This window comes from Leopardus geoffroyi, chromosome B2 (genome assembly GCF_018350155.1).
Source record: "Leopardus geoffroyi isolate Oge1 chromosome B2, O.geoffroyi_Oge1_pat1.0, whole genome shotgun sequence".
Classification (NCBI taxonomy): Eukaryota; Metazoa; Chordata; class Mammalia; order Carnivora; family Felidae; genus Leopardus; species Leopardus geoffroyi.
In genome coordinates, this window is record NC_059332.1 from 125,852,371 (window position 1) to 125,863,360 (window position 10,990).

The 10,990-nt window shown below is 41.9% G+C and overlaps 1 protein-coding gene and 1 long non-coding RNA gene across 2 annotated transcripts; one reads left to right on the forward strand and one right to left on the reverse strand.

The window, feature by feature from the left end:
- Positions 1-521: 521 nt before the first annotated feature.
- On the forward strand, positions 522-1,756 carry LOC123609091. The gene is made up of 2 exons (XR_006717605.1): positions 522-810; positions 914-1,756. It is a non-coding gene; the product is annotated as an uncharacterized LOC123609091 (long non-coding RNA).
- A 6,566-nt stretch (positions 1,757-8,322) lies between these two features.
- Positions 8,323-10,770, reverse strand: CITED2 (Cbp/p300 interacting transactivator with Glu/Asp rich carboxy-terminal domain 2). Its single transcript, XM_045499834.1, has 2 exons — positions 10,524-10,770; positions 8,323-10,059 (listed from the first exon to the last, which is right to left on the reverse strand). Exon 2 carries the CDS (start codon positions 10,049-10,051, stop codon positions 9,230-9,232), a length of 822 nt encoding a protein of 273 aa, XP_045355790.1. The 5' UTR covers positions 10,052-10,059; positions 10,524-10,770; the 3' UTR covers positions 8,323-9,229.
- Between the last annotated feature and the right edge of the window lie 220 nt (positions 10,771-10,990).

Below are 10,990 nucleotides of genomic sequence, written 5' to 3' on the forward strand. Positions count from 1 at the left end.
AAAAGGGGGGAGAAGTGGAAGCTGTTCAAAGATACCTTTTGTTGATTTCCAATTTCTATCAGACTGTGGTGAGCAATGGTGCTTGGGCAGAGTGTGCTGAGGTGTCTTTGGCTTCTCTTTAATTTTGAGAGTTATAATAGGTCACGTGGAAGATCTTACCTGTTCATAAAACACACTGCAGGGGCAAGAGGCAAGTTCTTTAAGCTTGTGACAATCTAGTCTAGAGGGTGATGAAGAGTAAATGTGAACTTATGGACCTTCAGCTACACCTAGTGGCCAACTAGGGAAAGGAACAAATATTTTCTTGTAATACTTTATCCTGGTTCTTGAGATTCTTTGCTTTTACAAGTCAGTCAATAATTGTTTCTTGGGTAGTTATGTATTATAGTGTACAGTTTCCTCTGTATAACTATTTTTCAGTGACTCTATTTGTCATCTAGCTAAATAATTGATTCCCCAAACTGGAGGAATGTGGTGGTATGAAACAAAAAGAGACTGTGTGTGTTGGGAAGTTGGGGAGAAGGAAATACATGGGCATAGACGTGTACCTCTTACCTGCTTGAAAACTCTTAAGTGCCAGCGTAAGCGTTTAGCATTTGCTAGGTTCCTGTACTTTAGCTTTACATATAGGATTGTCTTTTCCAGAAAACAAATAACAGTAGCAGTGATCATGATGATGATGGTCCAGGAAGAGTTGTTTGAAGGAAAGAGAGACCAAATATTTATTCTGCATCTGATATTTATCAGGTTGGAAAAATGAAATTAATCTGTAAGAAAATAGAGCAGAATCTCAATGAAGAATTGATCAAGGTATTTTCAATGTATAATATATATACTTCAACCACTACATCAGCAAAGAACGTTACGTAGTCACCTGTATCTTTGCAAGTGGCATTTTTTTTTTTTTTGGTAGTTGCTTACAGATGGAGAAATCCCGTATGTTCATGAAGGCAGACATTTACAGAGATGATTCCAACCATGGAAGAGTCGAACTGACTGGGAACACATCTATGGCACATCCCCAAGCTCACAGTTCCCTTGGAAAAAGAATGGCAAGAAACGATATAAAGATTTTGAAGGGGTTTGTGGCATTCCACTCCAGTTTTCCGAGGAAGAAGATGATACGTATGGGTTTGTGTTTCCTTCATGAGGATTTGAATACAGGATATATTAATTAAACATATATCTTCATTTTCCTGATGGAGAAACTTGAGTCAGCAGTGATTAAATTACCCAGCTATTTGGTTGCAGAGCTAAGACTACCCATGGTTTTTACTCCTGTTCTACATTCTTTTTTATTACAATTATTAACGGAAGAGTTTTGGGTTTTCATAGAAGACCAAAGCAAGAGAAAGTTTAAATCGTCAAGAAAGTTTAGATAGATAAAGGAAGCTTATTTAAGTGTAAAGGAACTAAACACTATTATTTTCTTTATTTTAAGATGTGTGTATATATATGTATATGTATATGTGTGTATATGTGTGTGTGTGTGTGTGTGTGTATACACGCTAATATTCCGAAATCAGCCTGACCCTTAGAAACAATGTTAAGTCATAGTTGCTTCCAGGAAGTATGTCAAGTTGTGAGATGATCCTCTTTACTTGGAAGAATTTAGCCACTGACACATTCTCATGTAATAGATTATGGAATTGACAAAACTACTTAGTTTTGCTGGCTTACTTTGCGAAAGAAACTATTTACCATCCAGCAGTATGTAATTCCATTAAGAAATAAAAAACAGAATTTGAAATGCAAATCACTGGTATTATTTCATCTGACTTGAAGTGTAAACCAGGTAAAGCTGTTAAGAAGGGATTAGGCAGTCTCACCACCTCTGCTAGTCTCACAGTTGTCTGTCGGGGCCAAACTTAATTCTGAAGAATTTTTAGACTGGGTGTGAAAAGGGTAGACCCAAATCTTGTAAATCCCAAAAGGAAATGGTATGCAACTGTAGGGATAGGTATGTGTCATAATGGTGTTAGTATACTTTATAATTTGCGTACATAAAATGTAGAGGGTTTTTCCCCCCTGAAGCACGTTATTAAATCAACTGATGAGCTGACAACCATGGGATCTAAGAATACGAGTAATTTGAAAAGAAAAGAAAAAAAAGACGATTAAAAGTAATTTGGTTTAGAATGGTAGTGTCATGTATTAGAATGAACACTGTCCTGGGGTGCCTGGGTGGCTCAGTCAATTGAGTGGCTCTGGATTTCAGCTCAGGTCATGATCCCAGGGGCGGGGATCGAGCCCCATGTTAGGTTCTACACTGAGTGTGGAGCCTGCTTGAGATTCTCTCTCTCTCTCTCTCTCTCTCTCTCTCTCCCCCCCCCCCCCCCGCCCCTTGACCGCCTTGCTCTCTCTCTCTCTTACTAAAATAAAAATGATAATAATAATAAAATTTTAAAAACAGAATAAACACTGTACTGGAAGCTAGGTCTGGAAAACCACTTAGCCTCCTACCAGCTGTATTGCCCTTGAACAATTTTACTTCCTCTTTATTTATTTATTTATTTTTATTTTTTTATTTTTTCAACGTTTATTTATTTTTGGGACAGAGAGAGACAGAGCATGAACGGGGGAGGGGCAGAGAGAGAGGGAGACACAGAATCGGAAACAGGCTCCAGGCTCTGAGCCATCAGCCCAGAGCCTGACGCGGGGCTCGAACTCCCGGACCGCGAGATCGTGACCTGGCTGAAGTCGGACGCTTAACCGACTGAGCCACCCAGGCGCCCCTTACTTCCTCTTTAAATAACAGTTTCCTTATCTAAAATTGGAATAATGACATGACATACCCTTGTAGGAACACTGTGAGGATTAAATAAGATTGCATATGCAAAGTGCCCCCCACAATGCCTGTCACATAGTGGGCGCTCAGCAAAGTCAGCTCTGTCACAGGAAACTTGAGTTAACAAAATGATTTGTTAAGTGGTGCTGGCAGCAGGGTGAATTTCTCTGATTTGGTAGCATCGTGTCGTCTAAACAGCATTTCTCTCCAGTTTAAAATCCATGCTCTATCAGTCAAGAAGATTTTTTAAAAAGTCTTACTGAAATAACATGTATTTAAACATTTTTCCAAATATATATATATGGAATATGTTTTTTCAAGTTACTGCCCTATACCTTCTTCCTATTCTGCTCTGTCTCTTACAGGGGTGGCCCTAGCTAGCTGAAAATCTTTGCCCTAAAAAAACATGGTGGCAGACAGGGATCTAAGAAACATTTAGATTTTTATTTTCAGTTCATATTAGGAGCATAGCAGTTCAATCACTTTTCACAGACTGGCCCCATCATGCATATATTTGCTAAACACACCGGATAAAGGGAAGAAATATGGAACTAGCCATCATTTTGCATCCAGGATCTTCCTTCAAAGAGTTATCCAAAATAAATATAATGGGGCAATATTTACAAGGAGACCTAAAGATATTTATATACAATTTAAGTGCTATGTGTTTGTCAGTGTGGAGATATGGTCATGAAACAAAGGGCAGGGGGAATGGTGGGTTACCAGAAATTAAAAAACAAACAAACAAACAAACAAACAAACAAGCTCTGTGGTCAAGCTAAAGAAACCACAAGGCCAACTTTTCTGTCGATCCCTGGGGAGACACACAGAGAAAAGGGTTCAGTAGCCCTGATCACATTTCCTCCACTCTAGCATCCTATCCCCTACAAGTGTTCATAAAATACCATATACCCTGGAGTTGGCTGTCCTCTGACAACATTTTTTTGTGGTTTTCTGCCAGTTTGACTTTTGCTCAAGCCTAAATCTCACTCCCCACCCAGCTTTCAAGAATAGACCCACAGGATTCTTTAACACTATTAACTTTTCAAAAGCCACTCGCCTATTTGCATATCTCCTTCAAGGCACACCAAGGCCAACCTTGCCTTGCCACAGGCTCCTTTGGAGCCACAGTCCCTCGTCTGCTCTGTTCAGCAACCCAAAATGTCATCAAGGAGCCTTTCCACTGTAGAGGGAAGGGGAAGGATTTCAGGGTGGGGCACGATGATGATGCCATGGGAAAATTCCAAGAATCCTGTGACCTACTGTCCTCACCCATGTCGTGTCCTGCCTCACTAATCTTTCAGATTAGTTCAGCCTAATGAAAGCCAACAACATATAAAGCTAGTAATAGTACTCATTCGTCTTGCATCTGCTTTAGTTCACTCTTCATGTGTTGGTTTAGCCAAACAGAATTCTCAAAAAGCATCACCAACTGGCTCCTGGGGCGGGCTGTGACACCTTTAATGCTCATCTGGCGGCTGATGAGGATCCAGGTACTAAAAAGCCATTATTTGTTCCTAGATCGCAAGGAAGGTGTTGGTTGATATTCTCTTTCCCAAGGACCATGGATTCAGTTCCCCCACACAGTAGACCCCAATTTCTCTTAGTTTTTCTTTTATTATGTTCATAAATATCAAAATACTATGGGAATTCACCGCAGCAGCTCCTAGAGTATTTTCATTTTGTTATTTAGCATCCTTCATAAATTTAAGTTCTCCAATGAAGGGGGAAAGTTCTTTACTTCAGGTGTCTCAAAATTTTTCAAAAATATATGGGAATCTTATTTACTATAAAACAAACTAAAACTATTTACCAATAGTACACTACTTGATAGAGAAATGTCCTTATCTTTCTTTTTTCTAATTTAAATGATAAGTATTGCTGCCAAGAAAAAACAGAATCATTTCTCTCCTAGCTGGATAAAAATAGGTCAAGTAATTTAAGCCAGTCCATTGCAATTAAAATTCTGACATTGCCATTGTTTCTTCTATTCTGGGGGGAAAAGACAAACAGAACACAAGATGATAGGGGTTCATTGGCTAAGTCACTTGATGTGCTATCCATTGTTTTAACCTTGCTTTAACCTTTAACCTTTAACCTTTAACCTTGTCTTGCTTTAACCTGCCTGGCAGCTGTGATTCTGATGACAGTGGTACAGTACCAAAATGATAAATACCATCTCTGAAGCTGCGTAACACCTCTTTTGTGCTAGCAAAACAATACGGTTGGAGAGGAGAACATTTCCAATGGCTTGAGTCCTGAATTCCTTGAATTCTAAATGTATTTCTTTCTTTGGAGACAATGTTATCTGCCAAGCTTATTTTAAAGTAAATTTTACTGAATCAATTAGACAGCAACACTCATTCCCATTAAACATCCTGTGGCCCTTTCACAAGATTAGAGCCTGTGGCTTGGTCGCATTCCAACACAGATAACCGCATTCTGCATTCCTAGATATTTCCCTCCACCTTTCCCAACACTTACCATCAAATGCATTATTATTTGTACTTGTCCCAAAACAACAGTTCTGTTGTGAGAGTGCAGAGTATCAGTTTTAACTGACAGGCTAAAGCATTTGCTCATTATACTTTTATAAAAGAAAACCCCTTAGCCAATGCATATTTTGAAATGTGAGGCACATCTCAATTATGTACGCTTATCCCAAGTTAAGTTCTTTGGTAAGGAAAATACTCTTATTTTCATAAAGGGTGTTTACTTTGAAATCTGTTTTAATAAAAAAAAATTTGTTGCTCAAATATATGCTGTTTGCTTCAAGATAGAAAATGAAGCATTCAGAAAAGGTAAACAAACAAACCACCACCAACAAAAAAAAAAAACCCCTCTTAAGGAAATGGCTTTCCTTTGACCTTCTAAATAAATTCCACAAGGGGGCGAAAACACCTAATGGTCTGGGACTGCAAAGTTTGTATTTCAAAGCCGGCCACCCATAATAGATTAGTGGATTAATATTTTGCTCTAAAGGATCTGGCCTTTAATGTTGACATCAATTTATAGCTAGCCCAGGCGTTTACAGTAGTAAAAGTCACGGAGACCATAAACTTCACAATAGATGTCAGCCTTCTGGTACCAGTGCTCTAGCCTAGCACCCCATAAACAGTGGTGATTAGGTAACTGTCCTTCAAAGACCCATCCATAGATGTAACGTCTTTATCAGCTCCCGCAAAAAATACCGCCACCAGGATCCGAGCAGGCACAAGGCAGAGGTGCAAGTTTTCATCAACGTGTTCTTATTTTTCTGACTTGTTTCTATGATGTTCTTGCTTATCATCGATCTCATCTTGAAAAATCAAGCGTGGAGTATCTATTTGTGGGCAAAGCTTAAAGAACAGAAGCTCTCTTGTACCATGTTAGAACTTTTTGAAAAACAGCCAAGGTACGGAGGTCAAATTTCCCCATATGCTATAAGCAACTTAGTAGGAAGCAAGACCACAAAAGGTTTTGCAAATGTCCGCCAGTAGCCCGGTGATCTAGGTCACTGTACAGGGTTCATGAATCAGGTTGTTCAAACAAGGAGTTATTTTTCCTGTGCTTAAGAGACCTGCAGATATCGCATGGAATCTGCTCAATTGTTGATCGAGAAAGAGTTTTAATGAAATAGAGATCATTCAGATGAATAGGGGGTGGAGGGGGGTTGTATTTGCACTAAGGAGAAATTGTGCTTTTAAACCAGCTCCTCTGTTCTGGCAGAGATGGGCTCAGATCTAATAATAGTTCCTTGGGCTCCGCGTCTCCACATACGTGTTCCGGTGTTAGAACAGCAGGAGGAATTTAGTGACAGAGCAGGTGTTGTGGCTTATTTCCTGGCAGAATGAATGGTGAAGGGTGGTGGCAAGACAATTATTTTGTTTCTTTCTTTATGCAAAAAAAAAAAAAAAAAAAAAAAAAAAAGAAGAAAAGAAAAAACACAATGCCTCCAATAGCTTTCCTTTTTCTTTTCTTTTTTTTTTTCCTGGCACAAGTGAAAAAGAACAAGAATTGCTGTATTAATATGTATGCAAACATATTTTTTCACTTGAGCCTCTGGAAAAAAAAAAAAAAAAAAAAAAGGAAAAGAAAAACTTACTGTGAAAATGCCTAGCCAGGAAGATTTACTGCTGATTGCAGATTTAGTATTGACAGGTCTTAGCTGAAGAAAACTTCAGCTTCAACTATTAATGTGGGAAATCTGGATTAGCTTTTTAAAATGGGGTGAAGAGTTTGGAATTATTTTCAATTTTCAGAGAAATTATTTATTTAGAACATAATTTTTAATAAGGAAATGTCAATTAGAGAAGTATAACAAGCCCAGTGGAGTGTGTATCTTAATTTTAATGGCTTGCCTTGGAAATAGAATTATAGAATGTAGGTGATCTGAATTATATTGAAATGAGCCTTTACGCCAGACTCACTGTAATTTAACACTTCTGCATTTCCTTTTTTTTAAAAATTATGAAATACGGGATTTAAGATTAGAATCTAAGGATCAGAATGAAATGTTCTTTTAAAGTTATTATTTGTGAGATTTTCCTCAACCTGTATTTTACTTCTTCAGTGGGTCAAATATAAAAGACTATTTTTTCTTGAATGTAGGTATGTTGCTCTTACAAGATAAGCTAAGAAAACATGAAAGGGAAAACAAAATTCCATCTTCAAGCTGGGATAATTTGAGATTTTAACAATATGACTTTTTCTTTTGCTTGGTTATAGGCAAAACTCGACACCTCCTTAACTGTAATTATGTCTTCCTGGTAAAACATTTAGGTAAAATTAAACAATCTTATCCTCATGTCCTTTGCACCCCTTGTCTGTAACAGAAAAGGCTCAGAATTCTGGAAAACAGGGATTGCGTGCAAGGGAAGATCTTGTGAAGACTGTAATTTGACCTTTGAATCAACCTCCCTGTGTAAATTTTAAATATTATAGAACAAAATAGAAAGCCTCAAGGTGGAATTCTGCCCCCTCTTCCTCTTAGGACTATAAACCAGTCAGAAGCTATTTCAGAGATTAAGCTAGAAAATGTGTGCCTCTCCTTAGGACTTTTGCTGAGAAATAAAATTCGTCACTAGAGATAAAGGGAGATTTATGTTTAATGCCATCGTCACCATTCTCCCAGTATATTATCCTGATCTGCATTTACATAGTTGAATCAGGTATATCACCAGAAACACTTGGTGTTCCCCCCTCCCATCCCGAGAAAAAAAATTTTTTTTATAGGATTTAGTGTCACAAACCTTTAACTCTGGAGTACACTTGAATATGATGACAATTAAGAAAAAAAAAAAAATGCTCTTTGACAACTTTGCAGCTTCTGATTAAACCACACCAAGAGGCATGTTAACAATGATAACAATGAAGCATTATGCCAATTATGTTAAATCCTGCTCTCCACTTAAGCTCATCATGACCTGTTTTAGTGTCCTGTAATTTATCCTTTGGAATGCTTACTCTCATCAATAAAGTGTTCAACTTACAGAGAGAAAAAGCCACCAAGAGGAACAACCACCCCCACCCCCCAATGACTTCTAGAAAACAAGTATTTCTTAACTTTTTATTGACATTGGCAAATTAAAATAGAATAAATTAACAAGTATTTTCTCAAAAAAATGTTTTGTACAAAAATACTGTCAAAATTTCCTAAAAAGCTTTCAACACAGTAGTATCTTTTCATGTACTGAATAGAACTATTAGCACAGTGTCAAAAATGTTGAAGACAGAAACAAAATAAAAATCTGTGAAATGTTTGCCACTGACGACATTCCACACCCTATTATTGTCTGTACATATGGGGGAGGGGGAACAGCCAACTTGAAAGTGAACAGTATGACTTTTCCTGATCCAGAACGGTTTGGCCCACATCTGTTTAATCTTCCAGTTTAGCATATTTAAAAAATTAGTCTGTACTCAAATGCATAGTTAAAAAAAATGAAGCGAGATGGCAGAGTTTGTGCAGTAATATCTGCCCTTCAAAGTTCATGCAACCAACTAATGCAAATTTTTCCTTTCACTCGTCAATCTGAATGCAACTCAGTCATTTGAAACCATCTACAAAATCCACAAGATTAAGCAGTTTGCCAAGATTAATATCTAACAGTTGAGCACTGGAGAAAGTGAGGAAATAAGGAGTAAAAACAAACAAAAAAGACCAAGTTAGCTAGATATTTCAACTACATAAGGGAGGTGAATGTCAAGGCTACAAAACGAAACAAAAACAGAAAAAAAAAAAAAAAGTGGCAGCAATTTTTTTAAACCAATTTGTACAAGTTTATAGTTTTACTTTGTTTCCAAGTTCTCAAACCTTTCAAGATCTGAAAAGTGAGATACTGTGTCTAAGGGAATGTTTTTTTTTTTTTGTTTTGTTTTGTTTTTTTGTTTTTTTGTTTTTTTCTTTAATTCACACCGAAGTTGGGGGTTTGATTTCTTTTCGCCGGGGTTTCGATCAAGTCAACAGCTTACTCTGCTGGGCTGCTGTTTGCACACGAAGTCCGTCATAAAATCAAACTCGTTTTGCCCCAGCCAGAGTTCGGGCAGCTCCTTGATGCGGTCCAAACCCATTTCTATCACTAAGGACATAAGCACTTCCTCGTCGATGAAATCAGTGTCTATGACATTGGGCGGCAGCATTGCAGCAGGGACGTGGGCCACGGAGGCGGGCATGTTGCTGCCGCTGCCGCCGCCGCTGCCGCCGCCGCTATTGCCGCTGCCCGCGCCACCACCCGAGGTGCCGCCGGAGCCGCCGGGGGTGCTGCTGCCGCCGGAGCCGCCGGGGGTGCTGCTGCCGCCGCTGTGCTTGGGGTTGCAATCTCGGAAGTGCTGGTTTGTCCCGTTCATCTGGTGGCCTGCAGCAGGGTGCAAATCCGGCATGTAGTGGTTGTGGGGGTAGGGGTGATGGTTGAAATACTGGTTGTTGAGCTTCTGCAGCTGCATGCTGGCCGGCAGGGAGCCTCCCTGGCTGGCCACCGGGGGGCCCATGAACTGGGAGTTGTTAAACCGGGCCGCGGGGGCCAGCGCGCTCGGGGGGTGCCCTCCGTTCACAGTCCCCGGCCCCATCGCGTGCCTGATGCCGCTCGTGGCATTCATGTTGCCCGCGCCGTAGTGTATGTGCTCGCCCATCAGGGCGTTGAAGGCGTGTTGGGGCTGCTGCTGCTGGTGGTGATGGGGGCTCGGGAACTGCCCCATGCCCATGCGATGGGCAGGGTGGTGGTGCAGCCCGTTGGTGCCGTCGGGGAAGCGCCCGTGGTTCATGGCCATCATATGGTCTGCCATTTCCAGTCCTGAAAGTGAAAAGGGCAGACGGTAAGACTCGCGCCACACGTGCCGCCCACCAAGGCGCACCCCACTTTTTCTTGCCTCTGTCCCCTAGGCTCCCCGGACGCACGTCGGCTGCGAACCACTAACTATCCCCGGGATCCTACTAGTAGCCCGTGCACCCGGGGCTGGCCGCCACGGCGGACCTGCCACCCACAACGAGCTGGGCGCGAACAAACAGCCCCTTCCCCTGCGATCGGGCGGGCGGACCCGTGCCCACACCCCCCTCTGCTCCCCGGAGTCGCCTAATAAAGGAAGTGCCCCGTAGCCGTGCCGCGAACTTCAGGCATTAAATCAGCCCTCCTCATCCTGTTGTTGCACATCCTGTTGTTATTCCCCAGCTCCGCCTCACGCTCTTCCTCCGGGCAAACCCAGCCCTCGGAGGACTGGGCTGGCAGGCGCCCCAGCCGGCTTCGCCCGCCGCGCTTACCTTCCGTCTTTGCGATTTCTGCTCCGAAGACCGAGGGCGGGATCGTCGGGTCCGGGACCGGCTCAGCAGCACATAGAGGGGGCCTTCCCGGTGTGCAGGGCGCTCGCTGTCGCGATGTCGGCACAGAGGTCTTGCAGCAGCCGCTGGGGCAGAATCGGAGCCGTTCCCTTTTATTTCCCCTCCGCTGCCCTCGCAGCTCTGTAAGACCGCCCGGCAGCTGCCAACAATGAGCTGTGTTTCTTAGGGCTTTGGCCACAGTTAATATAAGGGATTTCAGGAAGGGCGGAGCGAGAGCCTCCCGGGAGGGCGGTGGCAAAACGCGGACTCCGGAGCCTCGGGCACGCCGGACCGGGTAGCGGAGCCGCGTCCCCGCGGCCAGAGGCACGTGCGCAGAGGCTGCGGGCCCAGGCGCCGCCTCAGTGCCGCCGGACTCTGGTTTCCTCTCAGCCCACAAACACCGGGCCAGC